Genomic DNA, 27,984 nt, shown 5'->3' on the forward strand with positions numbered 1-27,984 from the left:
GACAGTGTTTGTTGGTAATGAGGATCACCCTGTGGCTAAACATGCCTTGGTGCACGGCTAGCACATCTTGGCACAGTGTTACACCATCCAGGTTATCTGGATACTTCCCACTAACACCAACCTGTCAGAACTTTGGAGATGGGAACTTGCCCTTCAGTATATCCCCTCTTCTCGTTATCCGACAGGCCTCAACCTCCGCTAATTTCAAGTTGCCGCCGCTCATACCTCACCTGTCTTTCAACAACATCTTTGCCTCTGTACTTCTGCCTCGACTGACATCTCTGCTGAAACTCTTTGCCTTTACAAATGTCTGCTTGTGTCTGTGTATGTGTGGTTGGATATGGGTGTGTGTGCAAGTGTATACCTGTCCTTTTTTCCCCCTAAGGTAAGTCTTTCCACTCCTGTGATTGGAATGACTCCTTACCCTCTCCCTTAAAACCCACATCCTTTCGTCTTTCCCTCTTTCCTGATGAACCAAACGTTGGTTGCGAAAGCTCGAATTTTGTGTGTATGTTTGTGTTTGTTTGTGTGTCTATCGACCTGCCAGCGCTTTTGTTTGGTAAGTCACATCATCTTTGTTTTTAGATATATAATAGTATATATCATTTCACATAAGTTGAACTCACACTCTTCAAGAATGCTGTTATGCTGATGCCATCTCATTTAAGCTCCAGCTATTCAATAACATAATTTCCAGCTTTTGTTATGTGGAAAAGACTTAAACTTAGCATTTATTTTCAAAAATTTTCTATTATTTAATTTTTTAATGTATAATATCAATTGCTAACTAGCATTCACCATTTAAAATCATTAAATTGGAGTGATCCGTAAGAAACATTTTCTGATCACACTAGAGAGAAACATTTATGGCAGATTGTAATGAAGAGATCTTGACCATAACATTTCACCCCTATGAACTTGGTTAAATTTCAGTCCTATTTATTGTGTGTTTTGAAATATGAGCTTAAGCCACTGACAATGGTGAATTGATTATTACCTGTTGGGATGAGTAAGAACACTGCATCCCCGGTCTTCTTTCAGAAAAAGAATCTAGCAGTGTGCTAACACATTCATGATCTCTCTTTCCAAGACTACGAATATAGTGTTCGTATAATCTAAATATTTTAAATTATGATACAACATTATCTAGAAGCAAGGAGGGTGGCATGTGTATGCTAGGCAGAAACCTCTTTACACTGTGGTAGCTGAAATGTCTCAACACCAAACAAAAGTTGGGACAGCAAGGCTCAGCCCTAAATTGATTTGCAAAGTCACAGTTCACATTTTGCTGCTTTGATTATGTGTCAGTGTTCCAGAATGATTTGTTTTCTTTAATATCAGGTGAATCTCTCCTTAAGCGTGCATAAATGCCCACAGTTAAACTCAAACTTCTCTTCCTGAAGGTATGGAAAAGGTCTTTTCCTTTTTCAGATATTTCTATGAATTCGAACATTGCTTGCACAATATATGTTTTGGCCTTCTGCATTAATTACCTTCAATATTTTATAAAAAATTATATACAATAAACACACAGTTAATTTGACAAAGATAATATATTATGTGTTACTACAGACAGCTGGGATCAAAGATTCAAAATGTAATAAGCTTTCACTATTACAAAAACTACTTCCCTATTTTTGAAATTAAAAAAAAAACTGATTATCAACCTTTGAAAATAACATATGAATCAAACAGTTACATAAAATATGTGGTCTGTGACTTCTTTTTGATATATTTACAGGGTGTTTCAAAAATGACTGGTATATTTGAAACGGCAATAAAAACTAAACGAGCAGCGATAGAAATACACCGTTTGTTGCAATATGCTTGGGACAACAGTACATTTTCGGGCAGACAAATTTTCGAAATTACAGTAGTTACAATTTTCAACAACAGATGGCGCTGCGGTCTGGGAAACTCTATAGTACGATATTTTCCACATATCCACCATGTGTAGCAATAATATGGCGTAGTCTCTGAATGAAATTACCCGAAACCTTTGACAACGTGTCTGGCGGAATGGCTTCACATGCAGATGAGATGTACTGCTTTAGCTGTTCAATTGTTTCTGGATTCTGGCGGTACACCTGGTCTTTCAAGTGTCCCCACAGAAAGAAGTCACAGGGGTTCATGTCTGGCGAATAGGGAGGCCAATCCACGCCGCCTCCTGTATGTTTCGGATAGCCCAAAGCAATCACACGATCATCGAAATATTCATTCAGGAAATTAAAGACGTCGGCCGTGCGATGTGGCCGGGCACCATCTTGCATAAACCACGAGGTGTTCGCAGTGTCGTCTAAGGCAGTTTGTACCGCCACAAATTCACGAAGAATGTCCAGATAGCGTGATGCAGTAATCGTTTCGGATCTGAAAAATGGGCCAATGATTCCTTTGGAAGAAATGGCAGCCCAGACCAGTACTTTTTGAGGATGCAGGGATGATGGGACTGCAACATGGGGATTTTCGGTTCCCCATATGCGCCAGTTCTGTTTATTGACGAAGCCGTCCAGGTAAAAATAAGCTTCGTCAGTAAACCAAATGCTGCCCACATGCATATCACCGTCATCAATCCTGTGCACTGTATCGTTAGCGAATGTCTCTCGTGCAGCAATGGTAGCGGCGCTGAGGGGTTGCCGCGTTTGAATTTTGTATGGATAGAGGTGTAAACTCTGGCGCATGAGACGATACGTGGACGTTGGCGTCATTTCGACCGCAGCCGCAACACGGCGAACGGAAACCCGAGGCCGCTGTTGGATCACCTGCTGCACTAGCAGCACGTTGCCCTCTGTGGTTGCCGTACGCGGTCGCCCTACCTTTCCAGCACATTCATCCGTCAAGTTCCCAGTCCGTTGAAATTTTTCAAACAGATCCTTTATTGTATCGCTTTTCGGTCCTTTGGTTACATTAAACCTCCGTTGAAAACTTCGTCTTGTTGCAACAACACTGTGTAATAGGTGGTGGAATTCCAACACCAGAAAAAGCCTCTGTTCTAAGGAATAAACCATGTTGTCTACAGCACACTTGCACGTTGTGAACAGCACACGCTTACAGCAGAAAGACGACGTACAGAATGGCGCACCCACAGACTGCGTTGTCTTCTATATCTTTCACATCACTTGCAGCGCCATCTGTTGTTGAAAATTGTAACTACTGTAATTTCGAAAGTTTGTCCGCCTGAAAATGTACTGTTGTCCCAAGCATATTGCAACAAACGGTGTATTTCTATCGCTGCTCGTTTAGTTTTTATTGCCGTTTCAAATATACCGGTCATTTTTGAAACACCCTGTACTTTCAAGTAAACCACTGAGAAACTAGCAAAGAAGTAGAAAAGACAATCACAGTAATACAATGCATTTCAGAGTGATTTCTTTCCTTTAATATCCAGTTACTGCGATGATGTGTTGATGAAGTCTTGCTAGTATTTAAAAAAAATCATGACTTGGGAACTACTAGATAGATAATTATGGTTTGTTGTAAAACATTCAGCAGTTCTCAAAACTTGTTCTCTTTTGTGCTGTGTTTTTGATTTGACTTGGAGTGGATCAAAGTGGCAACAGACCAGAAGAAGTCACAATGTGTCATCTGGTATGTGGAATCCAAACCTATGTCAAGGCTACTGTAAAATTATTGACACCAGGAACCACTGCAAACACAAGCATAATGCAATGGTTCCGAAACTTGAAAGAGACAGCCAGTGTCATAGGTCTTCCTCTAAGTGGACATCCCCCTATGTTGGTGGAGTGCAAGTTGCATTTCACTGAAGTCAATTTGTGATGCAACACACGGATTGCATGAAGCAAGATCAACTCTCCATAAAGTAGTTCCACCTTTTTGTATACAAAGAGCAAATAGTCCATTCATTGGAACCAAATAATCATCCTCTGTGACATGCATTCACATGTCCATGTTCACCTCCATAGATACTTACAATTACTACCTGGAAAAGTGCCTGTTTTCATATGAAGCAATGTTCCACATTTCTGGAAACGCAAATCACCAGTTTGGCATATTACAATAAACCACGATGCTCTATCTCTATTTGTTTGAAATGGTAGTACAACTTTATAGAAACCCTGTATATGCCAAAGTTTTAAAAAGTCTATAACTAATCACAATAAGTAGTAATTACCAACTGTTACTGTAAACCCATTCTCTTTCATTTCAACTGCAACAGCCTCTTTACAATCATTTTTTTCAGTAATACGTACTAATTACATTCTTAATTCTAATGTAAATTGGGAATTTTCTGTGACATACTGTTCCCATGATGACTCTCATCTCATAATGTGCTGAGTTAATTACATTATTAATTCTAGACAAAGTCTTTCTGCTCTAATTCCATCTTGCATGACATTCCCTTTATGTTAATTACTCCAGTCATGAACTGAAAATGAAATCGAGTTTTTATGACTGCCAACTTATCTCAAGATTTTTGCAGTGCATGTGTAATACTGTAGTAATCTGATATATCAGTATCACTGAAATGTTTTCTACGACTGCCATGGGGAATAGCAAACAGAAACTGGTGAAAACCATGTCACTCTCATGTGTGTTCGTAGATTTTCCTGGTGAATGAGATGCTTGAAGATCTCTCGAGCATGCAGCCAGGTAGACTGGTCATTGTAGAACGAATTTTCGATGGCGTAACGTGCCATCATCATCAGGTTACTCCTGTTGACAGTCAACAGGAGTAACCCGATCATGATGGCAAGTTATGCCATCGAAAATTCGTTCTACAATGACCAGTCTACCCGTCAGCATGCCCGAGAGACCTTCGAGCATGTCACTCTCATTTTCATGTAAGGCAGTGCTCGTGTAAGGCAGTGCTCATTTTTGGTAATGTAGTGATCATAGTTTTACAGCACAGTTATGGAACATATTTAGTCAGTATTTCGTGTTTATGCAGTTGTACAAGAATAAGATTTTACTCTACAGAAAAATGTTACATTTAGGATACCACAGTCTTGTAGAACTTTTCTATCTTATAAACATATCCGTTGACCAAAAATTTCTGTTTATACTTCTGAACGTAATTGTATGATAAGTCTTTCACTGTCATGGGTCGTTTACTATACAGTGTTATGTAAATATATTTAATGTTATTTTGACACTGACTTAATCCAGTGTATTCTAAATGTACATTATTTCTGTCCGTTGTTTGTTAATTGTGGATAGCACATCAGCAAGTTGAAGCCTATGGCTGCTTTTTCATTAAGAAGAGAAAGGCATTAATACAAAATGACAGGTTCTGTTAGTATTTTTAGTTATTTGAACTGTGGCCTGCATGAATCTCTGTCTGTTATAATTATCTTTACTGTTTCTTTTGCTACATGAACATCATTTTCATACCTGAAGAGTTACTCCACAGCTCAATTATCAGATCTTATTTGCAGCTTTATGTTTAGGACTAGGTGAAATGATTGGATTAGTGTAAAACCATCCAGAAACAGAGAAATAGTTTAGGATACATTTAGTCTTGATATCTTGCATCAAGACATCTCCAACAACATGTGATTTGATGTTTTCTTGGCATATCTATAACTTGCTAAATTCTTAAGTGTCCAACAGGATCACTTGCAAGCTCTCCCACTGCTGCAAGGATAGCGATAGGACCACAGGATGCAATGCGAGCAGTATCATCAGGAGTCCCCTGGAGTTGGCAATGAGTGTGATTGACAAAATCTTGTGGAGAACTTGTAATGTGACTAAGACAGATGCTCGAGATTTCTACAAATCTCCAACAGTAATTTCAGTTATTTTTATAAATGACAGAAGATTATATTTTAACCCTTTAACTGCTCTGGACATGTTAACGCATGTGCCTTTATACCTGCCCCTGTGTGCTCTGAATGTGTTTATGCTTAGACACATTCAGAGTACCAGGTAGAAGGACTGGTGGTGCGCATACACATGTTCAGAACACACAGGGACAGGTACAAAGGTGCACGCATTAACACGTCCAGAGCAGTTAAAGGGTTAATGTTCCATTACCACCCAGATCAGCAGAGATGGAAGATAAGCTTGGAGTGGGCACTGATGGGGCAGAAAATTGGCAGTGGCTTTGTTTATAAATTTGTCTTAACATTCACCTGAAGTTATTTAGGTAAACAACATAAATAAATTTTGAATATTGAGGAATTAAATCTCACTCATCCAAAAGAAAAGTCTAATGTTTTAATCACTGCACCATTATGTCAGCTCAGCACTTTGGAAACTGAATAAAAGGCTGCTGAGAAGCCAATAACAACAAAAATCAAAACACCAAGTTACCAGAAGATAGTGCGTGTATGTCAAATCATCTAATCAGCCAATATCTTTCAAGAATCTATACATTTACTGAGAAACTGTGTTATTCTAGGCGCTACAGTGTGGAAACGCATGACCGCTACGGTCGCAGGTTCGAATCTTGCCTTGGGCATGGGTGTGTGTGATGTCCTTAGGTTAGTTAGATTTAAGTAGTTCTAAATTCTAGGGGTCTGATGACCTCAGAAGTTAAGTCCCATAGTGCTCAGAGCCATTTTTTGTGTTATTCTTGTAAATGATTTGATAAGTCTGAGATCATTATGAAATAGTGTATTTTTGCAAATCACTATCTAAGTATATGAGTGAATATTGTGGTAAATGTGATATATCATTTTAATTGCTTCTATATTAAAATCACATCCCAGAATATTTACCTGAGTTTTAATGAATGTAATACCATGCCGATCACAGTCATCATCAATATTCTCTAGCTCTTCAAGGATTATTTTACATTGGTCACACTCATCAACACTGTCTGGAAAAATAGATTTACTTAAATATCTGCTTTTGTGTGACACAACATGAAATATACATTTTCATATGTAAACTTCAGACTCATTCCAAACAGTATTTTTTACTGCAATAAAATCAGCCAAATGTTTCTCATATATCAAGAGAGACACAAAACTCATGCAATTACATAAAATGGAATTCTGTACAATAGTTGGCATATTTATGATGTCAATCTATTATAAAAGTATAGAGAGAAATATTATAATACAGGCTTATTCAAATAGATGTACCAAATATAACTAACTTTTATTTCATGGAATAAATTTGATATGAATACCTGATATGCAGATGAAAACATAAACTTTAAAGTTTACAAACATAGGTCATAAAGGAACAATGTGCCCCTTCCTTGTTGGACAGCAAACATATAAGTGGTAGCCAAACTCACTTCACACATGAAGAAACATCTCTTATGTTACTGAGTTCATTACAGCTGTGATACAGTTTTGCAGATTGGCCAGTGTTTTGGTATAGATGGAACATAACTACCTCTTTTACAAATCCCCATAAGAAAAAGGCACATGACTTCCGATCAGACTCCAGCAGTCAGAAAGTAAGAGAGAGGTCTTCTTTTCCCATACGGCCTTGCCACTATTGAAAAAGGGAGCTGATTCAAAAAAGCTCTGACATCAAGAGACCAATGGGGCAGAGTTCCATCCTGTTAAAAATGTAATCTTGTGAGCATTTGCTAAGGCGGTGAAAAAACCATTGTTCCAATATGTCCAGATACATTATTCCACTAAAAGTTCCCTCTACAAAAAAGAATGGTCCATAAACGTTGTTTTGGGGTAGAGTACAAAGCACATTTAGCTTCACTGAGTCTTTCTCATGTTATAATGTTTCCCTGAGGTTTTGAAGACACCATGAGCAAACAATGCTAACAGTTTACCTTACAACAAAAATGAAACAACATTTTGTTGCTAAAAATTATGCATGACAGAAATGTTAAATCCTCCATCTTCCTTACCATGTCACCACAAAATCCAATATGCTTTTCTTTGACATTTTCATCAAAAGCCTGAACAAGTTGCAAGCAACAGGGCTTGCACAGCAAATGGCACCTCCGAACTTGCCATAAAGTTGGTTTAGGTATTGCTAGTTCTCTGCTAGCTTTATTGGTGGACGTTTTTGGACTGTGAAGAAACGTTACATAAATTCATCTCAGGTTCTCATCTAACACATGTACTCAGATTGTGAGTTAGTCTTTGCAGAAACATCCAGTTTGTTGGAAGTGCATAAATCAATGGCTTATGTTTGTCCTTGCTGGTGTTCAATGCTGGATTAGAGATAAAATACTCTCTGTAATGAAACTGCAACTCACATCTCCCAAACTCAGGAACATAGAAAACTTCATGCTGCATGTTAGCCATCTTACTCACTGGCTTACTGTTGGCATAAGTGCTCTGGCAGTTGTTTATGCGACAATCAATGCTCTAACGGTGGTAATCAAAACTTTAGATCCCCTCTTTCTCAACACTATGCACATGATTCACACACAATTTATATTTCATGAAACAGAAGTTAATTAAGTAGGGTTCGTCTTTTTGAATATTACTGTAATATTCAAAGTTTATTACGTTATTCACACAAAACATGAAGAACTGATTACATGGAATTTTTAAATTGCAGTTCCTCCCAGAGTACTTCCATTTCATGAGTTTAAAATTAAAACGGAATAAATAAATCACTGAAAATCTATTACCATAAATTAAAAATTAAAACTAAAACACATATGCTTTGCTAAAACAAAAACACCATCCCAAGAGCATTCTCTTTCACAAACAGTCTACTGTCTTAGAGGGATCTCATAATCAGTCTTCTTGTTTTTACCAGGCCTATGCTTTTACATGCAACTACAAATTAAATATATAAAGAAGAAACGGTTCTCAATCTACATAGGAACTGTACAATGAAATGCAGATGCAGCAACCATGGACATATTTTCTACTTTTAACAGTCGCCTAGAGGAGAAATATATAATTTAGCCACTCTACATATTCAGTGATAAATCTTTTAATGGTTTAGAACCAATGCTTTAGAAAATATCACATACAAAATATGCTATTTGAACTGACAAGGTCCTATCACAACATTCTACGGTTAGAATAATATCATTCACACTGTGTAAGATACGCATCATCACATAAAATCGGTCTAGCTCATGCTTTGACTGGTCTACAAAAACCTGTAAATAGAGATGCCAAAAATTACACCATTCAGTTTCACACACAAGGGCTAAGCTAACATAGTACCCATGCTAAATAATGAGTACTTCAACAAAAAGATAACCACATAAGTGAAATTAATATTAATGTGGAAATGAAATCCAGTCAAAATTATTGTTACTTGCAATGTAGAAAAGAATGAATTGACAAGGATCATAAGGAAGAGCTTTCTTACTCTTACATGGTAAATCTATGTTATATTGTTAAAATTTATACAAGTAATATGAAAAGGAAAGATAATAATCAATAGGATTACAAAGAAAACGGTTGTGGTTATCATTTTGATAGCTATTGCATTTTTGCTAATAGGAGAGCAGTGGGACACAAGATACCATCAGAGGTTGTCTCAGGCCCAGTATGACTTCCTTCTGCCCCTTCGATACCCCCTTGATGTTCAGCATGATGATTGGTTTCTTTCTTTTGTCGCAGTTTGCGATATAGCTTCGTATTGCAAAGTTCACACAGTGTCTGGTTCCCTAGGACAGTTTCACACAGTAAAGAAGGACAGCAAAACTATTCTGTCAGTTGGATTTTCTGAAATGTTCAACTCAATTTTAAATACAATTTTGTAGGTGCAGACTAAATAACCAATGAAATTATGCAAATATAGTTATATTCTCTATTTCACTGGCTATGAAAATACTTACTTTTGAGTATTTTATGTGCTTTGATTTTAAAACAAAATCTTCCATTTTAAATGTTTTTATTTTCTGATGGAGGCCAGGAGAAAACAGTGGCCCAATTGCTGTAGTGAACATCAGTATAATGCTGTGTGTGTCATCCAATATTTAAAGAAAGGATGTGGGATGATGTGGATTTTTTTTTTTTTTTTGTGCTTACTGAATCAGGCAGTACATTACAATAACCAGGGCACTAACAACTGCCTAATCACACTTTCAAATCTACTTTTTATTATTCTTGCTTGCAGAATAGTTTTAGTTACTCAAATGGCTGCTACACTCTCTTTTGTTGTTCACTGACAGGTCTGTCATTTTGTGTGTGTTTTTGCATCTATCACTCAAGTCATGTACTGTTTCCACTACATCAGTTTATCATAATCACAATCACAGCCAATGTAATGGTGTAGTACTGGGAATAGACTGCTAGCACAAAAGTGGCTCCTCCTATTACCACATATAAATGTAAGTGTTTTTACTAACCTTGATAACAAATTATTCATTTACATCACTCAAGCCTGAGAAAGGGCTGGGCAGAGGAGTGACTTCTTTAAGGAGAAAAAGAAAATATAACAAAGTAGTAAAGAAAATAAGAAGCTAAAGCTGAGAAAATGGCATCTGACTGCAAAGAAGGAGATAGCATTAATTATCAGAAAGCTTTTACAGTGTTATTGAAGCTATAGTATCATGTTTACATTTGAACATACTTTAGCCTTGTTTGTATTGAGCTGAAGCTTATTGTTAAATTCAAGAGTTAATTTGTAGTGATCGCATAATGACTTAGTGAGATAAAGATCAATTGGTAGGACCATTATTTTAACACAAGCAATCATAATATCACTTTTGATTACTTCATGTGCAGAAAGAAATATTTATTTATAGCAAAAACTTTGATCAATAATATTTTTGAATAACTGTTGAAGGTAACTGGATACTCACAGAAGTAGACAGCAAGTGAGTCAGATTCTTTTATAAGTTTCTGAAGTTCTTCCCCTTCAACTGCTTCAATTACTTCTCCTGAAGGGTCTTTTTGTGTGAGTAGCCAATTTAAGAGCTGCTCTTCATTATAAAGATCACCTACAAAGAAAGTGATGTAGTTTACAATGCTAATAATCATAAGACACCTTGTTATGTATGGTAACATTTAAACAAATCACTTCAGAATGAATATTTGTAATGGAACTACAGTTGATTACCACACAATGCAGAGGTTTAGGTTGGAATAATGAAAAAGATTAAAATATTATCACATCAAATTAAATGATGGAATTTTACTAAAGATTAACTACATTTTTTCCTGTAAGCTCTGCTGAACACTGACCATGAAGTCAAAACAACAAATATAAATTTGCAATTTAGTGAAGAATGGCTAGAAAGAACTTTGACTGACTTGAGTTTTACAGCAGAGTTACACAAAATGACACCAACAGCTTTTTTATTGGACAGCTGAAGACACTGTCCTGTAGTCAAACATTTGAACTGTTCTAACTCACTTAACTTTATTTGTGAAGTTACAATAATAGTAATAAAAAATTAAAAAAAAGAACCCGGAAATATTTGTTCATAAAATATCATCAGTATATTAGGTGCATTTCTGCAATTTAAATTTAGGTGAAGACATCCCATGACATAATCTACACCATAATTATGCCAGTTTTAGTACATCTGTACATACTGGCTACCCTACGGAATGGCAAAAAAATACTTTTTGTGATATGTAACCATCCATGTCATGTCATATATTCCAGGACTATTTAGTTATTCTGATTCCCTTATTCGGAGGAAATGTCTCCAGCTTGAACTCATATTTTATGGAGGGAAAAGCACACTTGCAAGATATCTGCCACAGCAACTGATCCTCTGTAGAAATCTGGGACATAATTCTGACAGTTCGCAGTCACAATGTTCCGAAAGTGCCGGGCGCTGTGGCTGAGCTGTTCTAGGCGCTTAAATCTGTAACTGTGCGACCGCTACGGTCGCAGGTTCGAATCCTGCCTTTGGTATGGATGTGTGTGATGTCCTTAGGTTAGTTAGGTTTAAGTAGTTCTAAGTTCTGATGACCTCAGATGTTAAGTCCCATAGTGTGCAGAGCCATTTGAACCATTCTTCCAAAAGTACAATTCTTATTAAACTTGCATGCATACTGGTTGTTTGTCACTCACTCTGCCCCACAATATTTCACAAACTCTTACTCACTCCACCATACAGTAGTTTGTATTCAAGGATTAGGCAGTTGCCGCGGGGCAGAGTGAGTGACAAACAACCAGAGCTGGGTAGAACTTAGAAACAACCAGAGCACAAAAAAGTTTAAAATCTTTACTTCCAGATCATCATAACTACGTACTGTCAGAATTATGGTGCAGTTCCCCCCCCCCCCCCCCTTAAAGTATGAGGTTAAGTTCGTGGTGTTTCTTTGTCAGAAAGACAACTGGTCCGCCTATCACACAATCACTTGTAGTGCATGAATATCATGCACTACACTTTTTCCTCCTCTTTCTAGCCACACAAATTAAACTATAAAAAGTCCCGTGTTATCTAAAAAGAAAGGAATGTTTGCATTTATATCAAAATCTTTAGAGACAGAGCACTACCTAAATTAATTATGGACAGGGGATTAAATCGAACATGACCTAGTTAAGGAAACCACCAAGACGTATGCCTACAATTTAGCGATGATGCAGAAAATTTAAATATAAGGAAAATGAAATTTGCTACTTACTGCTAATATGACATACTGACGTGCAGACAGAAACAATGAAAAGACTGTTACACATTTAGCTTTTGGCCAAAGCTTTTTTTAGAGAAGAAAACACTCATGCCTTCACACAAGCAAGCACACCTCATGGACACATGACCGCCATCTCTGGCAGAGAGCACCAGAAAGCAACTGTCAAGTTGAATGAAAGTAGCAATCTGGAGTGGGCCAGGTGTGGAAGGGGGAGTGTTAGCAGGGTATGGGTGAAGTGAGAAAACAGCACTGTCTACTGGAGAGTGCAGGGACTATATGGAGGCATGATCATGATAAGCCTGGCAGGCACAGTATCTGGGGGCTGTGATGTGGAGGGGGGGGGGGGTGATGATAGGGTGAAAAAAGAGATGAGCAGGGGAGGGGAATGACGGATTGGTGTGTTGGCAGAGAGTGGCACAGAATGAGGGTGAGAGGACATGAACAGGTAGGAGGTGTAGGGCAAAGGGGGTGGAAACTGTTGGTTGGAGAGTTTGGGGCAGTAGGTTATTGTGGACAGCTGGTAAGTAATCATATACATGAAAAAAAGCTGTGCAATGATTGAAGTAGAGTTGGTATATGCGCTGACTAGTTTCACAGGTGGCCAAGCGGCCTAGTCTCTGATGGGGTAGGATAAGCCTGTGACAGGACTGGAATAGGAAGTACTGGGTGGGTGGATTGGGCAGGTCATGCACCTGGGTCTTCCACAGCAATATGATCCTGGTGGCAAGAGATTAGGATCGGAAGTGGCACAGGGATGGACTAGACTGTTGTGAAGGTGGAATTGGTGATGGAACACCACTTTAGGAGGGGCAGGCAGGATCTTTGGTACAATGTTCCTCATTTTAGGGAATGATGATAGATAATCAAAGCACTGAGAAAAGGTGTGGTTCAATTGTTGCAGTCTGAGGTAGTATTGGGTGATGAATGGGTCATTCCTTTGTAGTTGATTCTTGGGGGTGGTGGGAAGATAGGAATGTGTGGGGAAATGGCATGGGAGATATGTTTATGAACTAGTCTGGGGGATTGTGCCTGCCTGTGAAGGCCTTGGTGAAACCTTCAGCATATTGGTTAAGGCGATGTTATCACTGCATATGCAGCACCCCAGGTGGCAAGGCCCTATGGGAGGGATTTTTTTTTGGTGTGGAAGGGATGGTAACAGACTAAATGCAAGGTACTATTGGGGGTTGGTGGGTTTAATGTCTACGGAGGTGTAGATAAAGCTATCAGAAAGGAGGAAGTCAACATCCAGGAAAGTGGTACATATGGTTAAGGAGGAACAGGTGACACAGATGGGAGAGAAATTGTTGAGGTTGTGAAGGAATGAGAATATGGTGCCTTGACCCTGAGTCCACATCATGAAGATATCATTAATCAATCTGAACCACATCTGAGGTTTAGGGTTTTGGGAGGCTAGGAAAGTTATCTCTGGATGGCCCGTAAACAGGATGGCATAGGAGAGTACCACGTGGTACCCGTGGTTGTGCCACAGATTTGTCTGTACACTTTTCCTTCGAAAGAGAAGAAGCTGTGTGTTAGGATAAAGTTGGTAAGGTGTATAAGATATGATGTTGTGGGTTTGGAGTCTGAAGGATGGCAGGAAAGGTAGTGTTCAAAGGCCATAGCAACCTATGTGTAAAGGCTTCTGAATGAAACTTCTGCAGCATGACCAAAATAATCTTGGCAACATGTAAATACTGCAATAACATCACATGTGTCTTAACCTGTGATGGTGTTCCACTCTTTTCATCAGGCAGTGTATATCAGAAGGTACTGATGGACATGCTATATGAAGACTCAGAAAGTGAATTAGATGCACTTCGTTACTTACATGGGTTCCAGTGGTCACTGTTTTTGTTCCTCCACTGACTATAGAAGTTTTTGAGAAAAAGTACAAAATGCTTCAAGGCAAACTCTGCAAGGCACACTCAGCAACTGAATACAGTGTCTGTCTTCAAGTGTTTTGTGCTTTTTCTCAAACATATAGGAGAATATAAAAACAATTCACATCTCAGTTGCTTACATATCAAGTTATAACTACCAGGAATCTTGAACATTCACAATGGGACAAAATTAGCAAATCACTAATAATGGAATAATGTGATTACTTCAAATACAGTAGTCTCATGCAGGAAAATATCCTCACTCAAGAATTTATAGCAGCTTTGGACACATGTGTAAATGTGTAGGGAATTTAGTGTAGAAGCTGGTCACCTTTAAAAATTGCAAATGGCTACATCACTTATCACCAAGAGCAGCAGCGACCACAATAGCCCATTAAGGCTATGTTGTCACAGTAGGAGTCAATTCCTGTGTATCACCAGCACTACATAACAATATTTCCAGTGTACAATTTCGAGAAGTGTGAAGAACACTCGTAATAATCACTGACTCGGCACACAGAGCATCCACTGGACAATGTTTGGGAACAAATGGAGGGAGAAACTCTATCACCATCCCTGGATATACCCAAACTGTTTTCAACTACCTCACCATGCTTGCTCAGTAAGCAGCAGAGGACATGTCACTCATCATCAGTGGGCCACAGGTGGAGATCTCAACAGTAACCTCTTGGCCTCTTCTGTGCCTAATATGAGCTGGTTAAAGGGGAAGGATTTTGCATCCATGGAATCAGATCATTGCAATACTCATCTCACATGGTTCATCCTATTGGTCATGGGTCAGCATAAGGGACAGCCGCAACAGTGTCATCAGTTTTACTTATTTATCATCATCTAGCACCACTTAGACTGTTGAGGCAATATTTAATGGATAAAAGTGTGTCAGGCTGTACTCAATATAAAAGACATCTAAGTGCAAAATATGCTCAGATCCCCTTTTTTTTATTATTTTACCAGAATCTTGACTCAATTCTAGCTCAAAATTGTTAAGGCTTTCGTGGCCACTTGTTGACAAACTGCCTATTGGCTTCTGTCTCGGGTTCTTCGGCCGACGTTCATCTAATGATTTTTCTGACGTTTCGCCAGCACGAGTGGCTGGCATTGTCAAAGCTTCACCCTCGAGTTCACCACCGGCAATGGAGGGTGAAGCTATGACAATGCCAGCCACTCGTGCTGGTGAAACGTCAGAAAAATCATTAGATGAACGTCGGCCGAAGAACCCGAGACAGAAGCCAATAGGCAGTTTGTCAATTCTAGCTGTCTATCCAGGTGGACATCTAGAAATTTTAAACACTGTGTCTTATTAGTGCATGAGCTTTAAAGTCTATTCCTGCTTCAGCAAATGACAGTTATTTCTTTTTAAGCTTCACATTGTATCCAAGGCTGTTTTGGTGGCTTGTAATTTTGATGCCATTCATCGGAGCAAGCAACATCTCACTTGGTATCATGCGACTGAGTACATTCCATTTCAGACATTCTCTGGCCAGAAAAAGCCAGTTTGATAACTGGAAATCAAATCTGGGACTTCTGCATGAATTTTCAATTATGACAATCAGAGGATTATAGAGACAGCTTTTTATGAGGTTAAGATTTAAACTTTCATTGTGAACCAGCTGTAGGCTCTCTCAACTATCATTTGAGCTATGTCTTGCACTGTTGACATTGATGTCAGATTCATTAGCTAGTATGATTAGCAAGCTTTAAAGTTTTTGAGGAGTGAATATGCATAGGGCCATGTTGAACTCCAAAATTTAAGATATTTTTATTTTAAATACAAATATAAATTATTAAGGCACATTGCTGTTAATATATGATTGCTAATCTTAGACAAAACATTTATTTTTGCTTCCATATCTAAATGAGGTGAAGATAGTAGTGTCTTAAAACAAGTTGTCAGCTGTCATTGCCCTATGCCCTTCAGTCCCCACTCAGAACTTGAATATGGAAACAACTGAAAGGTACACATCAAGCCCAAGTTTCTTGTATCAGTATTATCCAACATAACGTCTACCAACAACGATTCCAGTTCATTCTACACAACTTTATTATGGCCCTCTCTAGTTGCCTGACAAAACTGGAGATACCTCCTGCTACTGAGTTATACATTTTATTTAAATTCTCGGATGTTCTGCTATACATTTAACTGAAATTGAAATTCTTGGGTGTTCAGCCATATGTAGAGACTGGTGTTGCATGTATTTCCAGCAGTAAGGCTTGCTGCTATTTTCAAGTGACTCTAAGGTACTCAGCTGGATATAATCACTGACACTATATGAATTTTTTGCAATGAGATTTGTTGAAACTATATCCAGCAGAACTCCCAAGAAGAAGTTAACTTACATGTTTTCCAAGGAAATCTCTGATCAGATATACGAGGTATACATTGTTGGTACTATTAGGACATGTTGACTGTAATATATGCAACTAAAATACATGACATAAAAATAATTCTGACACAAACTTTGTATCACTGTCTTTGTCTTAGAGCAGAGTTCTGCCTATTGGAGCAAAAGTGATTTTCAAGGTGCCAATACACATCTGGTTAAAAATGCACAATATTAACTACCTCTCCGACAAATTATTTGAATATCGGAATATTGTAATTACAAATCCCTCTTGCTATTATAGCAACATGAATATTACTACTCACCATATGCAGGAGACGTAGGTCAGCAGACAGGTAGGTATATTGGAAGTAGACTCTTGGATATTTTTAAGCTATTGGACAAAGTTCTTCATCAGGCGTAGAAACATGCACATGACAAAGGACTTCTGTCCAGTAGCTTAGTAATTACAACTTTCAATGTGCCTGTACTGTTACTGTGCCACCACTGAGGCAATCTCTGCTCCTGCAGACCATTGCCTTCATAAAAGATATCAACCATTTCCTCCAACGACTCTCTACACTTCCTATTCCTTTATCACATGGTGCCCTGCTTGTCACTATTGATGCCACCTCCCTTTACACTGACATTCCTAATGCCCATGGCCTTACCACTATTGAACACTACCTTTCCCAACACTCGATGGATTCCAAACCAACAACTTCCTTCCTAGTCACCATGACCAACTATATCCTCACCCACAATTACTTCTCCTTTGAAGTCATCAACTACAAACAAATGGGGTGCAGTAATGGGCACTTGTATGGCTCCATCCTATATCAACCTATTCATGGGCTGCCTAGAAGAATCCTTTCTAATCACAGAGAATCCCTAACTCCTCACCTGGTTCATATTCATTGATGACATCGTTGTGATCTGGATTGAGGGTGAAGACATCCTACCCACATTTCTCCAGAACCTTAACACTTTCTTCCCCAATCACTTCACCTGGTACTCCTCAACTCAACAATCCACCTTCCTCAATGTTGACTGCCACTTCAAATATGGCTACATAAGTACATCTGACCATATCAAACCTACCAACTACAGCAATATTTCCACTTTGACAGCTATCACTCGTTCCATACCAAGAAGTCCTAGCCATGCATGGCTGTCACATATGTAGTGATAAGCAGTCTCTCTTGAAATATACCATGGTCTCACTGAGGACTTCACACACTGTAATTACTCTCTCAATCCTGTATAGACCTCATGTGCCTTTTCTCTCCAGTCACCCATACCTCCCAAGGTCCCATCATCTGGCCACAAAGGAGCCTAGCCATGCATGACCATCGCATTTGTAGCGATGAGCAATCCCTCTCAAAATATACCAGGGGCCTCACAAAGGACTTCACGGATGATAATTACCCTCCCAATTTTGTGTGGAAACAGATGTCATGTGCGTTCTCTCTCCAGTAACCTACCACCTCCAAAAGTCTCCCATCCAGCCACAAAGGAGCATTTCCCTCATGACTCGTTACCGCTCAGGACTGGAGAAACTGAATCACAATCTCTACCAGGGTTTCAATTACCTCTGGCTATCTGTGAAACCAGTCACATGATCTACAAATCAAGCTTCAACCACAGTGTTGTGTTCTATGTAGGCATAAAGACCAATAAACTGTCTGTTCACAAGAATGTCCACCAACAATGTGTGGCCAAGGAACAGCTGGACCACCCAGTTGCTAACACAACATTCTTCATTGTCAATGATTTTTTCACAGCCTGTGTCATCTGGATCTTTCCTACCAACACCAGGTGTTCTGAAGTGAGCAGGTGGAAACTCTCCCTGCAATATACCCTACATTCCTGTAACCATCCAGGCCTCAACCTTAGTTAGTCATTGACCTTCGCCCACCTATCCCCTTCCCTATTCCCACTCCAGCACTACACACCCTTCTATTCCACCAATGCACCCACAATTTTTTAATCTCTCTTGTTTTCCTCTGCCCTCCCCCCATCCCACCCCAACCTCCTCCTTACTGTCCACCCAGATTGCTTCTCCCATTATGTGCTGTTGCTTGCAGTCTGGCCCCAACAATCAGTGTTTGAGTTCAGAATGAGATTTTCACTCTGCAGCAGAGTGTGCGCTGATATGAAACTTCCTGGCAGATTAAAATTGTGTGACCGACCGAGACTCGAACTCGGGACCTTTGCCTTTCGCGGGCAAGTGTTTGAGTTGCATTTGCATGAATGTGTGTGTGTATGTCATCTAATTCAGACGAAGGCCTTTTGGCCAAAAGCTTATTTTTCTAGCAGTATTTTGTTGTTTCTTTCTGTGACTCAACATGGGTAAAATCAAGGTATATTCTAACAGAAAGAAGTACCTACCAAAAGCTACTTCCAAAGACAGCGTCCGTGATTAGTGACCATTAATGATAATCAACTATACTCTACATATGCTTATAAACTATAATTGTACATCTTCTTTGTACTGTTGGCAAAATTTGTTGCAAATTGTTTATTTCTTCAGAAAAGAGATTGTGATTTCTGCCACATTTGGGCAATGAAATAATTCATTAGTGACAAATGAAAATTTGTACAAAGGACAAGATTCGAACACAGGTCTCTTGCCTTCACACAGTGGTTACACACAATTGCATAGACTACCCAAGAATGCCTCCCTACTCAACCCAAATTCAAATTTGCTGCTCAATAGCAAAGTAACACCCCCAGTCTTTTTTCCTCTTTTTGCTCATTGCATCACTCAAAGTCCTGTATGAGGTTGGGCAAAGGGTACTCTGCACAGAATGGTCATATTAACCTTCAAGGTGCTGAGTGGTGTCTTTTTTGAACATGTCCATGGTGGGAGGTAATACCTGAAATTTGGTGTTCTTGGCACACTTTTGACACTGTGGAAATTTCCTCATGATTTCTGAATTGAAATGTCCCATGCTTCTAACTCCAACTACCATTCCACATTCAAAGTCTGCTAATTTATGTGGCCTTAATCACATTGGAAACCCTTTCACATGAATCACCCGAATACAAATGACACCTCTGCCAATGCACTGCCCTTTTATACCTTATGTATGTGATACTACCACTATAAATATAATAGAGGGAAACATTCCACGTGGGAAAAATATATCTAAAAACAAAGATGATGTGACTTACCAAATGAAAGCGCTGGCAGGTTGATAGACACACAAACAAACACAAACATACACACAAAATTCAAGCTTTCGCAACCAACGGTTGCTTCATCAGGAAAGTGGGAAGGAGAGGGAAAGACGAAAGGATGTGGGTTTTAAGGGAGAGGGTAAGGAGTCATTCCAATCCTGGGAGTCTTAAAGACTTACCTTAGGGGGAAAAAAGGACAGGTGTACACTCGCACACACACACACACACATATCCATCTGCACATACACAGACACAAGCAGACATGTCTGCTTGTATCTGTGTATGTGCGGATGGATATGTGTGTGTGTGTGTGTGTGTGTGTGTGTGTGTGTGTGTGTGTGTGTGTATACCTGTCATTTTAGGTAAGTCTTTCCACTCCCGGGATTGGAATGACTCCTTACCCTCTCCCTTAAAACCCACATCCTTTCGTCTTTCCCTCTCCTTCCCTCTTTCCTGAAGAAGCAACCGTTGGTTGTGAAAGCTTGAATTTTGTGTGTATGTTTGTGTTTGTTTGTGTGTCTATCAACCTGCCAGCACTTTCGTTTGGTAAGTCACATCATCTTTGTTTTTAGATATACTACCGCTAGATGTATATGTGCGAATCACTATCCCATGACTTCTGTCACCTGAGTATAATGCAATATTTGGAAAAAAGTCACTAACATAATAGTGGTTGTAATCTTCAAAAAAGCAAGAAAATATTTATTTTTCTCTCAGTGTTGATTGCTAATCCAGGCAGCAGCTAAGTTCAAAATTATTCTGCTTGTTTACATAAGAGCTGAAATAATATTTTGTGCAGCATATATCAGCCAAAGTATTATAGTTATCATCACTCAGGCAGAAATTTACCTGCATATATTACAGGTTCCTTTGATGTCATCTTAAAGAACACTACACCAGGCAGTGCAAACACACCATATTCTTTTGCCATCTGCTTGTCATCTATCTTCACAAAATTTATACCTGCTCCATCTGCCTCATCATCAATATGTTCAATTTCTACCAGAACTCGGTCACACTGCTTGCAGTCATTACTGTCTGAAAAAAACTTTGATGTAAAACAATTTCACAAAATGTTACAGGTACAGTATTGTAATCAACATGTAGAACTCTGATGATGTCAGTTACTTTTTTATAACTGCTATTTTACCATCTACACAATTAACTTCACATGAAAATTTGAGATAATTTCTCAGCTTAATGATCCTGTTTTTGAAATGGAGTAATCACAATTCAAGTTCAAATGATATTCATAGAGTTTCCATATATTACCTGTTCAGTTTATGATTGTTGCCATTGGCACCAAGACTAAATGTATGATACATTGTTAACAAAAGTGAATGAATACATCCATACAAGTACAGCACACATGCATAATTTCAAAAAATAAAAAATGATAAATAAAAAAGTGATACATACAAGGAATGAACCAGCAACAGTCTAAAAACATGGATGAAAAGTAAAAGTGAAACATTCATGTATTCTGAACTTGCAAACACACATAAAATATCTCATTATGAAACAGTAGAATTATGTCTGTAGACAGACAGAGAGAAGAAAAAATGAAAACGATAATCTGTGTGAAGGAAGATTATGCATGACATGCAGAGTATGAAAAATGGTTCTGCAGCATAAAGACAATACACATTTCTGCTTGTAATATCGCTAATCATTCATAGCAACTGTTATTTTACATATACACATTAGCTGACCTGAACATGGTAAAATGCTGTAATAATTATTTCTATATTAGCAAATTAGCCAAGGTGTAAAAATATATTTTAGAAAAGTGGAGGGTTTTAGATACATTTGGAGGAATTAATGGCCATGGAAGGTTTCCTCACTCTAAGAATTTTCACCACTGCTGTGACATTACTCTACTTCCAGATGATCCCACATAGACTGTGATCAGCTTCTAATCTGGTAATGATCTGACCATGCATAATGATTTCCAAATACATTCATTACGCTATTCTGCTTTCCTATGACTGAAATTAGATGTGCCAAATTCACACAACTGCACACTGTTCCCAAGAGTTCAGGGCATACAAACTGTCAGTGGCATTCCAAGTAGTCTCATACTGTGTGCGCATATGTCATGTTTTTGTGTTGTCACATTGAAGTTTAGTCCACACACTAATTGAGAAACAAAGAAAAATTTTTAATAAATGACAACTCCATTCATTAAATAAATTTATAGCTGTGGTACCCACAATGCAGAAGATGCACAACTGAAAAGTTTGATATGAAAATTTTTGTCTTCTGAACTGCACATCTCATTTTTGGCACCAGCTATTTATTACACTGCAGAAAATTCACTAGGTACTGTAAGTTCTCTTTACCAAGACTGTTGTTGAAATTTTTTTTGTAAAAATCCAATCTTATGTATCTCTAAAAATATCCTGTTTGGATATCACATCTTTTTAATTTTCAAAATGTTGGAAAACTATTTGAGGAAGCGTTTAATACTTTCACCAGTACATAGGCCTGCTGCTGTACAATCTCAGAAGTTATATGGCACATATTTTGTACACTAACTTCATTAAATAGTGCCATAAGTTATTTATAAGGAATGTAAGGAATCTGGATACTGGAAGCTAAATCTGAAAGAGTTAACAGTTATTTCTGAGGACTCTTTGAACTCAATTCCTCCACTAATTCAGCATTCAGTCTCAAAACTATTGGTCATCAGTACTAATTTATCTTTTGTTCACCAACATAGTCCATTGTCTAACATGACTGTCATCCATCAATGCACACAATGAATGTGTTTGTGAAATTTGTCATGTTGAGTTGTTTTTTCCAGCAGAATATCCAAACACTGGGACTTCCAGACTTCCCAGCTAATGGAGACAGCTGTTGGTTCATGTAACAATACAGGCATACATTAATACTTGTTCCATAGATCATGAGTAGGACATTTTGTAATTATGTGGAATGTGTCACTTTAACATAAGTTTTCTTTACACAAAATAATTAATTTTTTTTACAGTTACTGCTGCATATCTAAAAATTCGTCTATTGAGTAGAAGGAGTCATCATTCAGAAGTTCCTTTAATTTGTTTTTAAATGTTGGTTGGCTATCTGTCGGACTTTTAATGCTATTTGGCAAATGACCAAAGATTTCTGTGGCAGCAAAAGTCATATTTAACCCAGAATAGTGAAGATCGTCCTTTCTTGTAGTGTTGTAGCTATGCACTTCACTGTTATTTTTGAACTGGGATGGATTATTAATAACAAACTTCACAAGTGAATATATGTATTGTGAAGGTACTGTGAATATCCCAAGCTCCTTAAATAAATGTCTGCAAGGTCTTCTTGGGTGGGCTCCAGCTATTATTCTGATTACATGCTTTTGAGCAATGAATACTTTTTCTCTTAATGATGAATTACCCCAAAATATGATGCCATATGAAAGCAGTGAATGAAAATAGGCACAGTAGGTTAATTTACTGATATGTTTATCACCAAAATTTGCAAAAATCCTACAAGCATAAGAAGCTGAAACTAGCCGTTTCAGCAGATCATCAATATGTTTCTTACAATTCAATTTCTCATCAATGTACACACCCAGAAATTTCGAATATTCTGCCTTAGCAACAAACTTTTGTTCATAGTCTATATTTATGAATGGTGTTATGCCCTTTACTGTACAGAATTGTATATACAGTGTTCTCTCAAAATTTAGTGAGAGTCCATTTGCAAAGAACCACTAATAATTCTCTGAAAGATATTATTTTCAATTATCACAGCTGATTCTTGTTTGTTGGGTGTGATTACTATACTTGTATCACCAGAAACTAGAAATAGCTTTGCATCTGCATGTATATAGAGTGGCAAGTCATTAATATATATTAAGAACAATAGGGGACCCAAGACTGAACCCTGTAGGACACCGTACTTGATACCTCCCCAGTTCGAGGACTCTGCTGATTTTTGCAGACTATCTGTACTGTTAATTTCAACATTCTGCATTCTTCCAGTTACATATGAATTAAACCATCTGTGCACTGTCCCATTCATACCAAATACTTAAGTTTATCTAGAAGAATATCATGATTTGCACAATCAAAAGCCTTTGAGAGAACACAAAATATCCCCATGGGTAATGTTTGGTTATTCAATGCATTTAATATTTGATCCGTGGAAGCACATATAGTATTTTCTGTTGAAAAGCCTTTCTCAAAACCAAATTGGCATTTTGCTAGTACTTCATTTTTACAAATATGTGATGCTACTCTTGAACACATTATTTGTTCAAGAATTTTGGATAAGGCTGTTTGAAGTGAGACGGAGTAGTAGTTGTTAGCATCAGACCTACTCCCTTTTTTTATGCAATGATTCAACAATAGCATATTTCAGTCTATCTGGAAAAATGCCCTGTTTCAGTGAGCTGCTACATATGTGGCTGAGAATCCTACTTCTCTGTTGGGAACAAGCTTTTAGTACTCTGTTAGAAATGCCATCAATTCCATGTGAGCTTTTACTTTTGAGTGAATTTATTACTTTCCTAATGTCAGTAGGAGAGGTGGATTGAATTTCAATTTTATCAAATTGCTTGCCCTGGCTTCCCTTTTAACAATATTCCAAATTGTTTTTATTTTGAATTAAAACAATGAATAAATAAACAAACATGATTCCAAATGGCACATTTTAAAGTCCTACATGTTTTGAAACTAATACTGGCTGCAGTTGTAATGATACTATCCATATACTGTGCTTCACCTCAAATCAGTGGAGATTTAACTGTTACAGGGTATACTGTAACAGTCAAATTTCTGATGATTTACACTAAGCAGAACAATTGGACAGTACTGCTACAACTAAAGCCTGCATTAATTTCAAAACATACAGTACTTTAAAATGTGACCCTCTGAACTATATTTGTTAATTTATTCATTGTTACCCAAACAAATTAAAACTGTGGAACTTTAAATACTGAGTTTTGGTAAGCAAATTTTCAAAATAGCAGAATGAATGGAAATGTCCCACAATTTCACTCACATTATCTGAAATGAGAGATCTTACTCACAAAAGAATACTGCCACATAGTCAGACGTTTGCCTTATTTTCTGAAACATCTTTCTGTTAACCCTTTCAATGTGATCAGTCAGTTCCATATTTTCAGGATTAGTTAGCCAGTCCAGTACTTCTTCATCATCATCTATGTCACCTGAAAATGTAAAAGAAGCACACAAATTATAACATATTGCAGATTACACTTCATTTAAACTTCAAAAATGTTGTAATGTTGTTGTGAAATGCAAATAATAGAAAAATACATGTTTTCTTAACTTTATACAACTGAGTATTACAAAGTGCACCTTTATAAATGTTATGCCATCAAGTAGATTTAGAAATGAAGCTGACTTTCTTTATGTTTTCTAACCTGTCAGTGAGACGTAAGTGAGCATTTTGGAAAGTAACCTTAATTTTCTTTTAGTGTGGGGTGCACGAAACAGTCACAGCATATGTTCACCATGGGCTTCAGAGAATAAGACTCTCACTAAGCAAATTAAATCAAAACTAAGATAGAGAAAATCAGACAGCCAGCTAATGAACAATACAAAAGACCATTTCATCAATAAGAGGTTTTAAATGAGTCTTGCTCATACTTTGAAATGGCAAGTTACATCACTTGACTGCGTAAACCATAAACCATGAACCCTTAAGGAACTGTGACCCATCAACAAAATGTTGACTTGCTTCTTCCTTCAAAAATGTTTTACAACCAGTCTTGTTGGCTCTTTTTTTAAGATATATAAAATTATTGCTACCTCAAAACCATGTGAGGATCCAAAATTATGTACAGCTTCAGATCCTTAACTCTGTCAGATGTAATTTACAAGCAACTGTAAAACTGATTCCAATCATAATAGCTCTTGAAATTGAACTTCTTAGACCAGGTGAGCTAGCTGGCTTCAGGTATAATAGAGACTGCTGTAATCAGAAACTCGCCTTGACTGTCTTTTCAAAAATTTGATTTTGGAGGAAAACAAAAAATGTCTCCATATTTCTTGATACCTTGGGGCTGCTTATTGCACTATTTGAAGAGGGCCGGGGGGAAGGGTGGGAGGAAGTGTTCTGAAACTCATCGACACCATACTATGTCACATAATATTCACTCAGATAAAAAATATACCCAATAACAGATTCTTTCCAAATTCATACAAAAATGCCACTGAAACTTCCACAAACTTAACAATGGTTTTCCACACAGTTCATTAACATCTCCAGTTATCTTCTACTTGCATATTCATTACCTTCCAGAAATTGCATCTCACAAACTCATCTATGTTGACGACATCACCCTCACCATACAATACAATATTTCAGTGAGGTGACTCACTGTTTAAAGTGCTTCAGTAGATGGATGACTACTTCATGAAATATCATCTGCAACCTAGTCCAGATAGAAATAACTTTGTTCCACTTCAGTAATGGAAAGGCAAGCTACAGCCTATGGCCAGGTTCAGGAGTCACACTTTATGCTGTAAACCTACTCCCATGTACCTGGATATGATCTTAGATGTATCCTTCACCTATTAGCACCATTTTCAGAAAGTGGCTATTAAATTCAAAAGCCATAATCACTTTCTAGACTGTTTTGTTATGTTGCAGAAGTAAAGAAGGAGAAGGCAGAGTGACCAGAACAGTGATCAGGAATGAGATATGGGTTTCCCACAGAGACAAAACAGCAGTCAATGGAGAGAGATCAAAAATTATACCATTTTGCTAAACATTTGTTGTTTAGTCATGGAAATATTATTTGCATACTCAGTTCTTGTAGGTATCAAAGTCTGGAATATTATGTCTTGAGTTTGATTTCTGGCAATAGATTGGATATGCAAGAGATGCCTAGTTTTAAGTTTTCCTTAGCATCCCTAAACCACTTTGAGGTATTAGGATGGTTCTGTTAGAAAAGATAACAGTTAATTTCCAGTCTGCAGTCATACCTAATATACCGGGTGATCAAAAAGTCAATATAAATTTGAAAACTTAATAAACCACGGAATAATGTAGATAGAGCGGTAAAAATTGACACACATTCTTGGAATGACATGGGGTTTTATTAGAACAAAAAAAGAAAAAAAAAGAAAAAAAAAGAAAAGAAAAAAACACGAAGTTCACAAAATGTCCAACAGATGGCGCTGGACTGCAGAACTGCTACCGTGACGGGTGAGAGGTACGCCGATATGTTACAGAATCACATCATCCCCAGCCTGTCTGATAAATACCTGCTGGAATGTACAATGTTTATGCAGGATGGCACTCCACCCCAAACTGATAGACGCGTGAAAGATCTCTTGCGCACGTTGTTTGGTGATGATCGCGTGCTCAGCCGCCACTTTCGTCATGCTTGGCCTCCCAGGTCCCCAGACCTCAGCTATTATTGGCTTTGGGCTTACCTGAAGTCGCAAGTGTATCGTGATTGACAGACATCTCTAGGGATGCTGAAAGACAACATCCAACGCCAATGCCTCACCATAACTCCGGACATGCTTTACAGTGCTGTTCACAACATTATTCCTCGACTACAGCTATTGTTCAGGAATGATGGTGGACATATTGAGCATTTCCTGTAAATAACGTCATCTTTGCTTTGTCTTACTTTGTTATGCTAATTATTGCCATTCTGATCAGATCAAGCGCCATCTGTCGGACATTTTTTGAACTTCTGCATTTTTTTGGTTCTAATAAAACCCCATGTCATTCCAAGCATGTGTGTCAATTTGTACCTCTACATATACATTATTCCGTGATATATTCAGTTTTCAAATTTATACTGACTTTTTGATCACCCAGTATATGGCCTATTGTTGACATGATTCGCCTCCTCTTCTTCCATCACACACCCTGCATGGAAAATTGGTGTGTGGAAGATGGTGAAGCACCTGGCATACAGCCCAACATAAAATAAAATTAAGCATCAGAAGTGCAGCGTTAATATACAATTTTTTTAGACGAATATTCTATCTGCCAAACTTCATTATTACTGCAACCACTGGTATCAGGTATTGAACCATCCCATGGCAGTCAGACACACTGACTGCTGATCTGGAGAGACAAAAACACACAGTAAAAGAAATCAGAAAAAGCAAAATAAAATTTTGTAGTTTAAATGTCATTCCA

The 27,984-nt window shown here is 37.9% G+C and overlaps 1 protein-coding gene across 1 annotated transcript in view; it reads right to left on the bottom strand.

Annotated features, from left to right (window-relative positions):
• LOC126260960 (uncharacterized) overlaps positions 1–27,984 on the bottom strand; it is a 473,264-nt gene that overhangs the window by 71,209 nt on the left and 374,071 nt on the right. Inside the window, exons 23-27 of the mRNA XM_049958484.1 lie at positions 24,884–25,040; positions 20,701–20,889; positions 10,658–10,795; positions 9,374–9,517; positions 6,678–6,778 (exon numbers count right to left, since the gene is read on the bottom strand). Coding sequence (XP_049814441.1) covers positions 6,678–6,778; positions 9,374–9,517; positions 10,658–10,795; positions 20,701–20,889; positions 24,884–25,040 — 729 coding nt within the window. The remainder of the gene's footprint in view (positions 1–6,677; positions 6,779–9,373; positions 9,518–10,657; positions 10,796–20,700; positions 20,890–24,883; positions 25,041–27,984) is intronic.

Source organism: Schistocerca nitens, chromosome 5 (genome assembly GCF_023898315.1).
Source record: "Schistocerca nitens isolate TAMUIC-IGC-003100 chromosome 5, iqSchNite1.1, whole genome shotgun sequence".
NCBI classification, from domain to species: Eukaryota; Metazoa; Arthropoda; class Insecta; order Orthoptera; family Acrididae; genus Schistocerca; species Schistocerca nitens.